The sequence below is a fragment of the Myotis nattereri genome (genome assembly GCF_964212035.1).
Source record: "Myotis nattereri genome assembly, chromosome: 2".
Classification (NCBI taxonomy): Eukaryota; Metazoa; Chordata; class Mammalia; order Chiroptera; family Vespertilionidae; genus Myotis; species Myotis nattereri.
The window spans coordinates 8,493,056-8,511,029 of NC_138076.1; the positions used below are offsets into that span (position 1 = coordinate 8,493,056).

Genomic DNA, 17,974 nt, shown 5'->3' on the forward strand with positions numbered 1-17,974 from the left:
CAACTTCATTCTCACTAATTCTTAGTTTTGTGCGGTACGTAAAAGTTGTTATTCTAATTTTTCAAATGGGAGAACAAAACCATGCAATTGAGAGACAGACGCTGGATCAAAACTCAGTTATCTTTACTTCTTTTATTTCTTTCTTCACTATGCCAAGCTAGTTCTTCATGACCAAAATACATTACAATGGGCTGAAAAATTTTTAAAGGATATTGATTTTTCAATTTCTTACTGACCTTTATGCATGAAAATAAAGTCATTATCATTAAGCACATTTTCTAGGCTGGTATATAATCATTTATAGGTAAAGACTTTGGCATTTAAGATATTAAACATTTCATGAATTATCAAAATATAATAATTAAACTTGTATCTTCGGCATTATATTGGTCATAATACTTTTCACAGTGTGCAGTACTTGAGTCTGAAGATGGGACACACACACTCATATCCCTCACAATGACCTCTTTTTAAAGTTGTCTAGATAAGCATTTTGGACATTTGGGTTAAAACAAATGGTTGAAAACAACTGCATTACACTATGTTTATAAGCGAACCAGAACATTTTATTTGTAGTAGTAGCTAAGAAAGCGGCTTTTAATGGACAGTGAAAAAAGGAAGTAGGGAAAGCCCAAGATAATAGATATTTCTTAGGAAATAATTTTAATTGTTCAAAATCTTTCACAGACTCTTATGGAAAAGAGGCAATGTTAGTTTAGCATTTGACAGATATGAAAATAACACTCAGTAAGAATCTTGCCTAATAATTTAGATCTTGGGTTAGTGTAATTTTGCAGAAGTAAATCTTCAAAGTATAAACAGCAAGGTACCAGTGAAACAAATATAAAGTAGTACTAGGTGATCCTTCACTTTTTATGTTCTTGAAAATGAATACAGTATAATTACGAGCCCTTCATAAAAAATGCCTCTTAAACCATAACTTCAAAGTACCTTGAAGAATATCACATTTTTCAATTCCTAGCCTTCTATTTACACTTATCATATATAAGTAATCATGACAACAGTATTATAAATTGTTTTAAAAACACGAATATTGTTTTTCTTCCTGACTTTTACTTTGAATCCCTGTTACCAGTTACATTTAGAAGCACCTCCCTGTCAAAGCAGTACAAATAAAGGCATTAATTTAGTATCTAAAAATCAAAGTACTGCTTTATCTATGAAATTATATGTTGTACTTAAATATGGCAAGGACCATATAAATGTTCCTAGAGACTAATGTCATTATGGACATTTAAAGGTTTGACATATATTTTTTCTAACAATGTAAAAATCAATTAAAAAATACTGGCTAATCACTATTGGACTGATGTTCAAATGCTGAGTTTTAAATTCAACGTTACCTTATCTCTCCTTAAAGATAGGTTGTTATACAAACATGAGAAGTACAGTAAGCTAAAAACTAAAACCTTGCATTAGTATAGCTAAATTTTATATGTAAAGCAGTACCAAATGATGTAAAAACCTGTTCACCAGAACAGAGCATCCAACAACAGTGAAGGAACTGTAGCCCAAAGAAAGAAGAACAATCTGACAGTCAGGCTGTGTTCACATGAATTACATTAGCCCTACTGTTCCCATGCCTCACATGCCCTACCTTAAACAAAATCGACGAACACAAACTAAGACCAAGAAATTCGGAATTGATGTTCAGTAAAATGCACTTTGGCTTTCTGCATACATGCTACAGAGCTTGAGTTAACCCAGAAAAATACAAATATTCTTATTGTGGTTACAGATCACAAATGCATATTAGAAAAAGAAAGGTTTGGCATTTAATACGGAAATTTTCCAACATTCTAAGGACATACTAAAGAGGCCAGTAATGAAAGACAATGATAACTAGAACAGCAGGCACAACCATGACTGAGATATACTTTAAGAGCCTACAGAATGAAACAAAACAAGCAAATTAGCAGACATAAAAGAGTCTCAATAAATATATGATTCTCCCCCCTTTATCGCTTATATTGTAGTTTTCTTTTTCAACCCTTAAAACCACTACCTGGAAGTCCTAATGCTGCGAGACGATGCATTTCTTTCTTTTCTCTTCTCTTAATATAATAAATACTAAATGTGGCACAGCTTGTTAACAGTATCATTTGAAGCACTGTCCTGATACAACTCAGATCTACTTCTTGAGACTGGTGCTATTTTGCTGATTGGAAAATACTCGCTTTTGCTTATGATGATCTGGTCCTTGGACAAACTATTCACAATGTAAGCAGACTGTAGCTTGCAAGCCTATCTTATTTTTCAGCATCATTAATAGTACTTTACCTGAATGTACAATAACATGAAAGAGGAGCTTCTAAGTGGAACTTCCTAATACTCACAGTGTGAAATGGTTTGGAATGGCTGATGAAATGTTAAGGTGTAACTCAGCACACTTACACAGAGGTAGAAGATACCTCTGGCGAATCATAAGGACTGACCCAGTAAATTAGGTCCAACAATGAAAACGAATTTCAAGATTTGTTTCATTAATAAGAAAGTGTTACAATTAAGTTATGAGTCATACCACTTAAGTCCTAAAGCAAACAGAAAACAAAAGCCAGTCAAGTTGAGGAGTAATGTTCATGGTTTAAAGCTTATAAGAGGTGAAAATAAAAATAAAATGAGATGTACATAGTTAACATCTCAGTGCCAACGTGCAGTAATACAACTGTTTTATCAGCATGAGAGCTGAACTGATCTCTATGCTAAGACAATATACATGCATTTACCTATTAAATACATACACATCTCATATAAACACACCCTCACAGGAAACACTGACTTTACATTAAATTGCCTTTTTTGAAAACAATTTTGCATTGAAGTACAATAAATTACGATTTGCTGTTGTACAACTTAAAATTCTTAAAACAGTTATTAGAGATGTTTACAAAGAGAATTATAGTAATGTACAAGAGCATTTCAATAAGAATTGGGTGAACAATGTTTAAAGTAAAAAGTTTTTATAACCAAGCTGTACGAACATTAGGGGGCTTAGGTCTTAGCAACAGGCCACTGGATTTGTCAAAAACTGCTCCCTCACTTTTACAACTGAGACCACTGGTAGCACTAGATGTCCTGGAAGCGCCTCCTGAAAATACACAAAAAATAAGAAATGATTTGAATTATTTAAACAAAATACATAAATCATCATCTGATAAACTTCCTTTCCTAATTTTAAGTTCAGACTAAATTTTCCTTTCCTAACTCTCTCTTTTTTTTGATCCTGAGGATATTACTAATTTTAGAGAGAGAGGAAGGAGGGGAGAGAGAATCATCGATCATTTGCCTCCTATATCAATCCCAACTGTGGTGGGGGGAGGATTGAGCCTGCAACCTTTGGTATATGGGATGATATTTCAACTAACTAAGCCACACAGCCAGGGCCACATGTTTTTAATAGTCTAATATAATTTTCAACCAGAAATGCACTTCCGAGTTCCTTGTGGAAGTTAAAAAATATAGTACACTAGGGGATTTTGATTCAACAGATTTGGGTGGGAACAGATGTTTTAAATAAAGGCTTTAAATGATTCAAGTGCAAAAAACCATATAACCATTAGAGGTCCGGTGCACAAATTCATGCATGCGTGGGGTCCTGCCAGCCCACCCCGATTGGGGTCAGTTGGGCTGGGCCGGCCGGGAGGAGGGGCCGTGGGTGGTTGGCCAGCCGGCCCCACCCCCTGGTCAAACTCCCAGCCAAGGGGACAATTTGCCTGTTAGCCTTTTATTATGTAGGATTATACATTTATTCAACAAAAAATGTACCACATTCAAGACCGAATACTTACTAAGCATGAGTTATTGGAACAGACCCCCATCCTAGTCACTATACCAAAGAAGTAATGCTTAGAGAATGAGTGAATGGAATTACTAGTCACTGGACTGTGTAAGACTCACATGAGCCCTGGGGAGTTGTGGCATGGTAAGTGGTTCCAACTTTGTTTTAGTACTGGCTTCTAATTTTTCCAGTTTAGAATGCATATATGAAGCAACAGCACAGACTTCTGTACAGAAAGATATCTGGCCCTCCTGTATGTCGCAGGCAGTAGCACTGTGGTCATTCTGCCTACATTCTCGGCAACACACCACTGGTCAGATGTGTGAATGACCACATAAAAAGCTTTAAGAAGGATTACATCTTATGACTCTACAGATTGTTGATTTTTGTTTTATTCAGTGAGGAAGACAGAGTACATACAAGGGCTGAAGATATTACCAATAATTCTTAACTGGCTGGGGAAATGTTTTAGCGACTTTTAAATAGCACATCTATTCATTTCTTCCTTTAATAAATATATTGAAGTTAAAAGTCTCTCTTCCACCCTAACAGGTTTGGCTCAGTGGATAGAGCATCGGCCTGCGGACTCAAGGGTCCCAGGTTCGATTCTGGTCAAGGGCATGTACCTTGGTTGTGGGCACATCCCCAGTGGGGGTGTGCAGGAGGCAGCTGATCGATGTTTTTCTCTCATCGATGTTTCTAACTCTCTATCCCTCTCCCTTCCTCTCTCTGTAAAAAAATCAATAAAAAATATATATATTTTAAAAAAGTCTCTCTTCCATTATCTAAGAAAACTACTGATATTTTCAACTATTTTTTTCTCCTGGTTTCCTTCCTATGCTGCCATTACCTGCTATAAATGAAACCTGAAATTAAGTGAACTAACACAAACAAAGCATGCCAGTGAAAAATCATAAAGTGCATTTCAGAAGTCGGCATTTATCATGTCCTGGCCAGGTAGTTCAGGTGGTTACAGCACTGTCCTGATATGCCAAGGTTGCAGTTTTGATCCCCAGTCAGGGCATATACAAGCATCAACCAATGAATGCATAAATAAGTAAAACAACAAATTGATGTTTCTCTCTCTCTCTCTCGGTCTAAAATCAATCAATAAATAAAAATAAATAAAACCCTATTATAAGAAAAAAGACAAAAAGATACAAATAAGTACAAAATAATTGTGAATATGCTTACTTAATGAGCTATACTGGCTGAGAGTCGATCTTGCTCGTCTTAAGGATGGTGATGAGTTGAGATAACCCATATTGCGATGATAGTCCATTAGCTGTTCTGACCGTTTCATGCCAACTGTTGGTTTCACAGCTTCAAGTCTCTTCAATAAAGCCTTCATTTAAAGACAATCAATGTGAAAGTCAGTGTTATATAAATACTAATATTTTTCCAAAAGGAAAACTATTTTTAGAACCTGAAATGGATGAAATTAAATAGAAAAGACTAAAGCACTGTTGAAATATTTCAAATAATATATTTTCAGGAGAACCTAAGGCAGTGATTCTTAACCTTCTGGCCCTTTAAATACAGTTCCTCATGTTGTGGCCCAACCATAAAATTATTTTCGTTGCTGCTTCATAACTGTAATGTTGCTACTGTTATGAATTGTAATGTAAATATCTGATATGCAGGATGGTCTTAGGTGATCCCTGTGAAAGGGTCATTCGATCACTAAAGGGGTCGCGACCCACAGGTTGAGAACCGCTGACCTAAGGGCTTTGACCTATCCTATAGCTAACCAAAGCCACTACGATTTTAACAACTGATCACAGGCACACCTCTTTCAGATCAGGTTACAATCTTAGAAAAGGTGCTGTAAGGTGAAATACATTAAAGCTGAGTTTCTCATAGAAATGACAAAATGGGAATAATAATGCTAAGAGCCCAGGAATGACCATAGCTTATTAAAGCTACTATAAATCCTCTATCTGGTTATCCAGCAGTGGCTCTCTACCTGCTTTAAATTTCCAGTAATGACTCCAGGCTGACTAGGACACTGAAGAAAGGCCAAGGGGCAGGGCCCTCCCACTCCTAATTTCTACCGACTCAACAATGCTTTTTGAATTGTCTGTTTTATATACTGAAGATTCTGCATAAAATTAATTTGAAAAAAGAAAAGTTTTTGATGTTAAGAAGTTTGAAAATCAACTACAACTATTATAGAATATAAAGCTTTTTAAAGGTTATAAATCAACTAGCCAAGGCAACACAGTATCCAGTAACATAGTATAATAAGATTCAGTAAGAGTCTAATGTATAATGTTCTTAATTTTATTTTTCTTCTTCACAAATCAGGTGAAAGAGTTTCTTTTGTTTGCTTCTCCCAGGCATCATCGAGAAAGGAATATTTAAGTAGACCAATGAATTCGGATTGATCCAGGGTTGTGTTTTATTATTCTCTTTATTGATTTAAACTTCCTCTGTAGCACATTGAACTTTATCTAAAAAGAGAATGCTGTTCTGCACCAAGATTCATATTGAAAAATCAGCCTCATGTTCCATCACAGGACAAGTTTTCCTCTGTACAATGTTTTCCTTCTTCCTCAACTTAAGTTTTAATTGTGGTAAAATATTACATAACATAAAATTTATCATTTAACCATTTTTAAACATATAGTTCAGTGGCATTTAGTACATGTACGTAATTGTGAACCATTACATTTCCAGAACTTTTTCTCAACGTGGTGTTTTGTTCTTAGCATCTTCATCCTCTACCCCTCTATTCTGAGGTTCCGTCATCAGTGCTCCTGAACAATCCCAGAGGTGGGGAGAGGGTGGTAGAACAAGTCAAAATATTCAGGGGAAGTGCCGATTAGAAAAGGGTGAGAAGGAGTTATGTGAATAAATGGAGCTTGGAGACAAATGGCAGAACACATGAAGAAGCAGAAAGATCAACTGAGACAATGCAGCCTGCCAACAACTCTTTTTGCATGAAATGCCTTCCCCAGGTTTTAGCCTTCAAAGGCTAGAAGAGTCAACTCCTCCAAAGCCTTTCCCACCGAGTGTTAGTGGTTCTCTCTGCTGAGCTGAGGGTTATGATTTAAACATGGTTCCATCTGTAAAGTCTATGGTCTTTTTGCCATAAGACTGGCTTTCTCTCTTTATAGACAAGAGAAGCTGTATAATTTAGGTAGCAAAACCTCCTAAGATTGTATTTTCTCCTCTATAGTTTGTAGCTGCTCTGAGCTATGTAAGGTACTGGAAGGAATATTAAAAATATATAAAATACTGCCTTGTCATGTAATTTAGAACTTAGTTGGGAAGATAATACCATTGCATGTCTAAGACATTTATAGCATAGTAAGCAACTTCCTATGTATCACATCATCAATGTATTTCACTGAGCAGAGCTACATCTGCTGTTTTATCTAATTATCCCATTAACTACTCACTGAGCTGTAAGGAGTGGAACAGATAGGCAGAAAACTTGATATTTTCAGTTACTTACAAATTTTATCTTTTTGCTGGTGAAAGTCTCAATATTTTTTTAACTAAACTCCTAATTTCCTAAATTTACTCTTTTGGTTAGATGTGCATTTTTCTTTTTATATCATCAAAATCAATTCTGAAATAATTTGTCAATAAGGCAAAAAGTAAACCCATTCTGTAGTCCTGAGATGTCGCTTATCAAGTTTACATGCAGAAACCTGGGGATATAAGAAACATGATTTGGCTCAGCTATCCAAATCATATGGAACCACACCATGTATTAGTCCATGTGTTATAACTTAACAAGCTAACAAAAATTAAAGAAATGCTTTCAGACAGGTCTTGCTTGTGGAAACAATATCAAAACTATGAAGTATTGATTACAGTATAAACCCTAAAATCAAAAGTATACATACGTTTCAGTCTAGTCATCAATTTACAACTCCTGGGTAAAACTTAAAAATAATTCAAAATGTTCTAACACTTGTAATAGAGTGATTAATAAAATGTAAGTTACTTAGTCAGAAAGACCTGGATTTAAATCCTGGCTCTGCCACTGATTATATGACATTGGTCAAATGACTTAATAGGGATATTAACAATGAAATAAACCTCAAGCAATTTGGAGTAATAAGTGAGACAATGGATACGAAGTGCTCAGAACAGTTCCTGGCATAGAGTAAGAACTTAAGAATTGAAAAATGATAAGAATGGTTACTTATGTTCCAGTTTATGGTATACAAAATCTTAGTAATGCTACTGAAATCAGATTTTAATTATGAATCCCAAAATAGTTTGTCTAAATATGCATTTTTTTAAATCTTGGAAACATTATTCTTTTTGGAAAGAAAAATAACTTAGCCTGAATGCTGTCTTCAGAGGCAGAAAGGTTAAAATAAATTAATGAATAAATAACGTGTTAATGATTTCTGTAGAGAAGAGTTGCTTTATTGTTTCTAAAGTGATAAAGCAAAGACCCTGAAGGACATTAGGGAGTAACAAGTATCCTATAGTCAGGAAAAATCAGGACCATTCTCCCTATTTTCTACAGATAGAGTCATACTTAGTTATCATTAGGCTAGAGTCATTCTTAGTTATGATTAGGTTTATTTCTCTTATGGGAGGAGACAACAGTCAACAAAGCAGAGAATAAGGAAAGCCAGACTGAATGAACTATGATTTTAAGATCTTAGAACAAAGGTACTGATTATTCAACTAAACACTCATACTAGGTATGAGTGTGCCATAAATCTTCACTTTGTGACAATGTACCACTCTCCCTTTAACAGTTTCCCCATTTAAGAGGTCTAAAATTACTCCTCTAGACCAGAGCAGACAAAGAACAAAAGAAAAAGGATTTTATTTTTCACTTAATGTTTGTTTTTTTTTAATTGATTTAAGAGAGGAAGGGAGAGGGAGTGAGAGAGACAGAAACATCAATGATGACAGAATCATTGATCGGCTGCCTCCTGCACACCCCCCGCTGGGGATTGAGCCTGCAACCCAGGCATGTGCCCTTGACCGGAATCGAACCAGGGACCCTTCAGTCCACAGGCCGATACTCTATCCACTGAGCCAAACCGGCGAGGCCACTTAATGTTTTTAAGACCAGTCTGAATTTCTAAATTTATCCATGCACTACTTTTATTTTAACACAAGAACTCCCAAGTAGAAACATTATGGTCTACTTTATTGTCTACTTCTATTTCTCTGGATTTAAAATTAAAATAAATTAACTTCATTTGAGCTCTAGGCTCTAATTCTGATTCATTCCACCAGGAATATTACTTCTTCCCTCATCTGGCTTCAATTACCCCCCCTCCCCTCTTCTTTCACAGCTCAGGAAACTGACATACATTTAAAAGAATGAAATAATCTAATTTCTATCAGAGGGTAAAGTGAAACTATAAACTACCTTAATAACTCCCCTCTTCTCTGCTCTTTCATTAAAATCATCAATTTATACTATATTCAAATACAGATAAGAAGATGCGGCTTAACAATATTTCAAAGTTCATGAATTAAAAAAACGAGTCCCCTTTTTGGAAATAATAAAGTTCTAATATAATTGAGTATATAGCAAGCACGCCCTCTACTGGATAAATTTACTTTGTCTTTATTATTCCTTTATTTCCGTTGGTAATGAGGGGGGAAGATAGTGATAAACAAATAAGAAATCAAAATTCATCAGAAAGACAGATTAATAGCATGCTTTTAACTCTAAAGCTCAGGACTCAATTGTATACCATATTTTCCTTCTCTTTTTCTACCTTCTCTGCACAGTGGTACTTCTTTGTCTTGAATTGTATTAGTAAATACTGGTAGCTTCTGGATTGCTAACAAGTGAAAGTAAGAGTCCTGGAACAGAACTGCTTTAGTCATTATGCCTGTCAGCCATATGAACTGATCTCCATCATAAGATGAGAGCAAATGAAGGAATACAAATCATAAAAATTATAAAGTACTGGATGCTGCTTGTGCAGTATATCTGACACAGAAATAACTATAAAAATGTGTGTGTACATGTCTTTTGACCATGAACAGCCTACCAAACAGATTTAAAAGTATAACAGCTTAGCCCTGGACTGTGTGGCTCAGTTGGTTGGAGCATCATCCTGTGCATCGAATAAATGGGAAGACATACCATATTTCTGTATAGGAAGGTAATACTTTAAGAATGTCAACACTCTGCAATTAAAATGTAAATTTAACATTAATTCCAATAAAAACTTATAATAGATATTTTTAAATTTTGTTTTAGAGAATATCGTTGTTTTGTAATGTAAATTCTTTATTGTTAAAGTATTACATATGTCTCCTTTTCTTTTTTAAAAAATTTTTTCATTAGTCATATTTACCAATGGTAAGGGCAGGGAGACAAAGAGAAATATTTAATAACATCCAACACATAGGGATTATGACTTGTACTTTTTAAAAAAATATATTTTATTGATTTTTTACAGAGAGAAAGGGAGAAGGATAGTCAGAAACATTAATGAGAGAGAAACACTGATCAGCTGCCTCCTGCACATCCCAATTAGGGGATGTGCCTGCAACCAAGGTACATGCCCCTGACTGGAACTGAACCTGGGACCCTTCAGTCTGCAGGCTGACGCTCTATCCACTGAGCCAAACCGGTTAGGGCAATATGTCTCCTTTTCTTATAACAGGGCCCAGTGCATGAATTTGTGCATGGGTGGGGTTCCTCAGCCTGGCTGGCAATTGGGGCCGATTAGGGCCATCTCGCCCAGTCCTGATCGGGGCCAGAGGCCAAACTCCCATGGCCCCTCCCCCCGCTGGCCAGCCCAATTGGGGCCATTGGGGCTGGCTGGCTGGCGGGAGGGACCACTGGAAGTTGGCCAGCCAGGGGGAGGAACCATGGGAGGTTGGGTGTGGGAATGCACTGACCACCAGGGGGCAGCTCCTGCACTGAGCATCTGGCCCCTGGTGGTCAGTGTGCATCATAGCGACTGGTCAACCGGTTGTTGGGTTGTAATGGTGGCTTAGGCTTTTATATATATAGAATAGATTTTTTAATGAAAAAATAATAAGTCATTATGAAGGATAAATGTAAAGGAACAGACAAGTTTTTGGAAGATATAGAATTAGCTTCAAATTGCTACAATGATGTGCAGAAAACTACCACCTAACCTACTATCCATTAACCTCATTTCAACTTGCTTTGTGCTATCTACTCCTTGCTACATGCAGAGTAACTTTCCTGAAGGATTTAAGACTCTACTAGTATTACAATTTCAGGTAAGTATATAGAAAAATAGGACTGTACTGATGATGAAATATGAGGGTGAAGTTTGGAAACTGTTTTAGTAATTGTTAATAAAAGCTTTATCAATTATTTTAAGTTTGAATTTATGTGCTCATTAAAGATTTAATTTTAGTTTAAAACACTATCTGGGTTTAGAATCTTGGCTCAATCACTTACTCTGTGTCCTTGGGCTCATTATTTAACACCTCTAAGTCTCAGTTATTTAATTGTAAGATGTGGATAAAAACAGTATCTACCTGAAAGAATTATTGTCAGGATTCAATAAGCTAATATTTGGAAGATACTAAGAACAATGTCTGGCCCGGCCGGTGTTTCTCAGTATTTGAGCATTGACCTATGAACCACTAGGTCACAGTTTGATTCTGGTCAGGGCACATGCACTGTGTGGGGCATGCAGGAGGGAGCCGATCAATGATTCTCTCCCATCATTGATGTTTCTGTGTCTCTCTCTGAAATCAATAAAAATATATTTTAAAAAAGGACAATGCCTGGCATTTAGTAAGAGCTCAGTAAATATCAGCAATTACTATAAACTGAATTTTATGAAGAAAATAATTGAGGGTGAGGGCAGAACTGGGGGGGTGGGGGGACAATGGGGGAATAAGAACACATTTGTAATACCTTAATGAATAAAGAAAAAAAATCATAAAAAAAGAAAAAATCATATGCTATGAGTAAGTTTTTAATGAGAAGATTTTTAACAGCCCCCACATATATTTCTTAGAACATCAAAGTGTAACTATATTTTTTAATGATAATGACTTTCATACATTCAAGTAGCAGACCACAAAATTTGACCTCTTTGAGAACATATATATTCTTTAAAACTAGAGGGCTGGTGCACAGAATTTGTGCACAGCGGCAGGGGGGGGGGGTGTGCCCCTTAGCCTGGCCTGTGCCCTCTTGCAATCCGGGACCCCTCGGGTAGGGTCCCTAGACCTGGCCAGCAATCAGGGCCTATCAGGGCTTTCCTTCTCCTGGCTGGCGGCAGCTGGCCCCGCCCCTGCTGCTGCCACTGCTTGCCATCTGTGTGGTGCTGCCCCCCCACCCCCGCCACCGGTTGCCTCCCTTTATGGGTGACAGGCGTTGGGTGCGATCGCTTATGGGGCAATTGATGGCCAGCCATTCATACCCACCACAGCGCCGCTGGCCTGGGCCTCCCTCTGTGGGGCGATTGATCGCAGGGCCCCCAGATCGATCACCCCACAGAGGGAGGCCCTGCCCACCTGCCGCAGCGCTGTCAGCAGGGTGGCCTGGGTCTCCCTCTGTGGCCGACAGCTGGGAGGCCCCGCCCACTCGGCTGGGGCTCCATGATCAATTGCCGTGCAAAGGGTGGCCTGGGCCTCCCTCTTTGAGGTGATAGTGGAGCCCCCCACCCCACTGAATGCCCCGCTGACCTGGGCCTCCCTCTGACGGGCAATCGTGGGGAGATGATGGGGTCCCCCGACCAATCACATCGCACCTGCCTTGGCTGGCCTGGCACCAGTGTGTGTCATAGTGTGGTCCTCTGGAAGGTCATTCGGACAGTCATTCTTCTGTTCAGTTGTTCGGACAATTTGCATATTATGCTTTTATTATTATAGATTACTAGAGGCCTGTTGCACAAAAAGAATCGTGCAATAGGCCTTCCCTTCCTCTGGCTGCCGGCACCGGTTTTCCTCCGTCACCCGGGACCCAGGCCTTGGCTCCAGCCCGAGCCACCTTTAGTCTTTGCTCCACCGCTTCGCACCTACGTATGCAAATTAACCACCGTCTTTGTTGGCGGTTAATTTGCATATCTCACTGATTAGTCAATGGGAGGCGTAGTGAAGGTATGGTCAATTACCATGTTTGTCTATTATTAGACAGGATTATAGATAAGTGATATATAAATTGTGTTAGCTTTCAGGGATACAGTAAAGTGAAATAGATTAAGCTAGTGACTGAATACTTCACAGAGGATATATACATACTAGAGGCCCAGTGCATGAAATTTGTGTACTGGTACAGTTCCTAGCAGCTGCCGGCTGCCGCTCCCTCCTCTACCCTCCCCTGGCCGCCTGCTGCTGCCACTGCTGCCACCACTGGCCGGGGCCTCCCTCCCTTCCTCCGGCCAGCCCCGTCTCCTGGTCAAATTCCTGAACCACCTCCTGGTCGAGGGGACAATTTGCATACTATGCTTTTATTATATAGGATGACCCTTGGACATCATTTCCTGTACTACTGTAGTGATTTAACAGATCTAGTCATATAGTTAATGGAGGTTTCAGTATTTTCATTTAAGGTTCCCTTAAAATATGGGTTGCTGAAAAAAAGCTACACATTGTACCTTACAGGCTCATAGTTCATCATGTATTTCATGCCAAACACATCTAAATCTATTTTTATATAATTAAGTTTAAATATTGGGCTGTCTTTGGGTTTCCGGTAAGTTGGGTTTAAAAAATCAATACAAACGCATTTCCTTGATGACTAAAAAATTTTTTACTTACCAAATTTTCTCTTTCAATCCTTTGTTGTTCTTTCTGTCTGTTGACAGCACTGTGATATAACTTAGGGGGATGACTAAATCTTCTAGGAATCATATTTTTGCTTCCTGGTTTTTCAGCCTGTCTTGACAGTTCTTTCAAAAGCCTCTGATTTTCCCGATCAATCTGTCTCACCTCCTCTCTTGTGAAGGAGTAGTTTCTCCTAGGTGCTGCTGAAGGCTGAGCTAAGTGATGTTTCTCTGGTCTCTTTTTATCCAATTCCAGAAAAGCTACAGAAATGAATAGAAGGAAAAATGGCTAAAGAAAGTAGCATGAAATATGATGGTATTTGCTTTAATTCTTAAAATTAAAACTACATTTATTCATGAAAAGATATAGATGAAATAATGTTACTGACATCACACAATTGTGTAGAAAAAAATCCAGAGGCAGCTTAGCATTTTATGCTTACTGAGTTCTTTGGGAATAAAAGCTATATACCAAACAATAAAGAAATGTACATGGTGCTGGTTTTAAGGTAGGTATAATTTATGGAAAATGCCCCTGTCAGGTTCATCTTATGTTTCTCCAAGGAAGCTTAATAATTAGGAAGGTTGGAAACCTCTGGTTGAGTGTACCAATATAATACTTAGACAGTTTTTGTTAGGTGGAAGGCATACTTCAAAAATAAAGTGTCCTCAGCAATGACTGGTGAAAACAATGGGTAGAAAATGGCAAAAACAAATGCAGAATATTCTGAAACTTTCCACTTAATCTGAAAATATTTTACTACAGTATTTTGTATTGGCATTAAAACAAATACTTCTGTAGAAGTCAAACATTTCATTCCTGATTAAACATAAGCCAACATCAATATCCTATATAATAAAAGCCTAGATGGCGTCACACGACGCACTCATGTGATGTTGTCACAAGATGGCCACCACAAGATTGCCAACAGGGGAGGGCAGTTGGGGGCAAATAGGCCAGCAGGGGAGGGCAGTTGGGGGCAAATAGGCCAGCAGGGGAGGGCAGTTGGGTGCAACCAGATCAGCAGGGGAGGGCAGTTGGGGGTGACCAGGCCAGGAGGGGAGGGCAGTTGGGGGTGATCAGGCCAGCAGGGGAAGGCAGTTGGGGGCAATCGGGCTGGCAGGGGAGGGGAGTTGGGGGTGATCGGGCCAGCAGGGGAGCAGTTAGGGGGCGATCAGGCTGGCAGCCAGAAGGGGTTAGGGGGATTTGGCAGGCAGGCGAGCAGTTAGGAGCCAGCAGTCCTGGATTGTGAGAGGGATATCCAACTGCCAGCAGGGGGATATGCAAGGGTCCCAGATTGGAGAGGGTGCAGGCCGGGCTGAGGGACACCCCGCTTCCGTGCACAAATTTTGTGCACTGGGCCTCTAGTATTGTATAAAAAGTTTGTAACCAAGAAAAATATTTTGCATACTGATTATCACATAAAAATTTCTAAAACTATTAAGCTTGCTAAATATTTCAGTTTAAGTCAGTACTAAAATGAATACATTATATCAGATTAGTAATATACTGGCACATTTATTATGTTTTTTACAATATTTTTTTAAAGTAAGCGTTACTTGTTTTTACTTGAGTACCTTTGTTAACTCTTTTACTGTCATAGCGTTTTGTACTATAAGAGGAAGAGGCATTTTTAACCCTCATCTAAAAATGTGACTGGTAGAGAAAATTTAAAACATTTGAGCAAGGTCACAAAAACTGTATGTCTGGCTCCCTACATTTAACCATAGACAATCAAAGATTACAGAAACTTAAAATAAATTTTATTACCAGTGATTTCCTGATATAAAATGATGAAATTAATGGTTGGTAATTTGTTGAAAACCAAATGATAAAACCTGAATGAGAACACATTTAGAAAGATATAGATGGGCTGAACATAATTATCTTGCTTCTAAGAAATGCCCATTTTGTAGAATTTAATAAGGTTTCTATATTAATTTAGCCATAAATGAAAGCCTTTAAAACAAAATTAAAAGTAAACCTTTTTCCTAATGGCATTTTTAATAAGTTTTAAAAAGTAAAATAAGGCAAAAGCTATAAATAAATTAATTATATAAAGGACACTTAACCTAATTCACTTTAAAAATTAGCATTCTAACTCTGATGGAAAAGTATATGGATGGAGTACTTATATACTGAATCCAGGTATCACTATTATGTTTTTCTAAAGTGGCTATATGCTCAAGTATGAAGCAACTTTAAATATAGGGGTGGGTTTACAGTATAATACAATTAATAATAATACCAGAATAAACTATCTCATGTACTCACAACTGTAGATCTACTTTTGTCCACCCCTTATATGCTCCATTGGTTTTTCTGATTAAGATCTAATTTTTTTAACTTGAATAAACTTTCAAGGATGTAGAGCGCCTGGGAAAGGCCCGTGAGCTGATTGTCATCTGAATCCAGCAGTGCCCATTAGAGCCATGCCCTGGAAACACACCTTGCCAGAGGCAGGTGTGTTGTCAGCCTGACCTTCAACTCAGGTGCCAGGGGCTGGGTTTCATTATTTAAATCCAGCCAAGCACCAGGAACAATCACCATTATCTGGGCCCACCTGGAAGTGACAATTACAAAGAAGCCACAAGAATGCACATAATCTCCTTTGTCTAGGGCTTTAAGTAAAACTTCCTGGTATTTTGCTGTATAAAATAAATGCACTATATCTACTCTGGGTCACTGTCTCTCCATCAGAGGACAGCTGCCCCACCCGTCTCCAGCTTTTTCCTTCTATCTCTGTGTCTGTCTCTTTCTTTCATTTTCTCAATCCCCAGATGCCCCTACTCAGGAACCGGACCACTCTCTAGCTGCGCTGGACAAAGAAAATAGAAATATTTATATAAGGATACAAATATTTATATAAATATATACATATTTAAATTCACATATTTATGAAACGTTGTTTTTCTCTAATTTTCTTCAATGAAACAATTTTTAAAAAATCCTCATCCCAGGATATTTTTCTACTGATGTGTTTAGAGAGTGGAAGGGAGGAAGGAGGAGGAGAGGAAGAGAGAGAAACATTGATGAGAGAGAAACATGGATGTGAGAGAAAGACATCGATCGGTTGCCTCCCGCATGCTCCCGGGTTGGAGCCTGCAACCGAGATATGTGCCCTTGACTGGGACTCAAACCCGCAATCTTTCTGTCTGCAGGCCAATACGCTAACCATTGGGAAACCTGGCTAGGGCTTCAATAAAAGTTTTGTTCAAACTTGTTACAGTATTTCAATACGTGTCCATCATCACTAGAGCCTTTTCTTAAATTATGTAATTTCATTTACTAGAAGTATCAGCTTTACTTTCACCTAAGCTGAGATACAGACAGCATTTAAAAACTTTGTGTAACGTTACCACTGAAAATTTTATCTCAAGCCATATTAAGACCTTATTCATATAATAGCTCTTAAAAAAAAGAACTGTCGCCAAAACCGGTTTGGCTCAGTGGATAGAGCGTCGGCCTGCGGACTGAAAGGTCCCGGGTTCGATTCCGGTCAGGGGCATGTACCTGGGTTGCGGGCACCTCCCCAGTGGGAGATGTGCAGGAGGCAGCTGATTGATGTTTCTCTCCCATCGATGTTTCTAACTCTCTATCTCTCTCCCTTCCTCTCTGTAAAAAATCAATAAAATATATTTAAAAAAAAAAAAAAAAAAAAAAAAAAAGAACTGTCCTGTAGGCATATTCATGATCCCTATAAAAGAATGGTATTTGCTTTTTCAAGTGATTTTTTATAAACTTTTAAGAAAAATTCCAAACTTATAAATTGACAGGTCACATTTCAAGAAATAATAATAAAATTTACCAAATTTCTTTGTCTTTGTTAACAAGTTGTCAGGTGATAAATTCGGTGACATTTTCCCAGTCCCAGTCCTCTGAATCTGGAAGGCTTGTGACTATGTAGACCAATATGATACAGCCTAAGTGTGTCTTAGATCTGAGATGCAACCCCCACCCCACAACCCCACCCTGCTCCCTGGAATATTTGTCCTTGGGACCTGAGCCACCCTATATGTCTGACTGCCCTGAGCTCAGCTGCCAGGCTGTGAGGCAATTAAACCACATAGAGGGCCACTATGATCTTAGTTTTTGAGTCATCCTAGGTTGCTGCTTTATACATCTAAGTTTTGTGATTTGTTATCAGAGCAGCAGTAACTAATACAAAATTTGGTATCAGGAACCGGGGTACTACTCTAAAAAAATCTACATTAGAGGGCACTGGCTGAGACCAGGTGACAAGTAGAGCTGGAAGGGCCTAGAAGGGATTGCTGAAGTGGATGAAATGGCAGAATTTTAGGAATACTGTTGGCTATTTGACTAGGTACCTACTGCCATTGGTGGACTGGGCTAAGCAGATCTCCACACAGAATGTTGAAAGTATCAGTGATTTATTTTATCCACAATAATTAGAGGATAGAGAGACAGACTAAAAAATGAACCGGTCAGTTTACAAGCAAAATTTAGAGA

At 38.1% G+C, this 17,974-nt stretch overlaps 1 protein-coding gene across 1 annotated transcript in view; it reads right to left on the reverse strand.

Annotated features, from left to right (window-relative positions):
* Positions 1-1,775: 1,775 nt before the first annotated feature.
* The window catches only part of CFAP97 (cilia and flagella associated protein 97), a 31,121-nt gene continuing 14,922 nt past the window's right edge, over positions 1,776-17,974 (reverse strand). The window contains exons 3-5 of the mRNA XM_081084098.1: positions 13,499-13,764; positions 4,994-5,144; positions 1,776-3,109 (exon numbers count right to left, since the gene is read on the reverse strand). Coding sequence (XP_080940224.1) covers positions 2,982-3,109; positions 4,994-5,144; positions 13,499-13,764 — 545 coding nt within the window. The 3' untranslated portion in view covers positions 1,776-2,981. The remainder of the gene's footprint in view (positions 3,110-4,993; positions 5,145-13,498; positions 13,765-17,974) is intronic.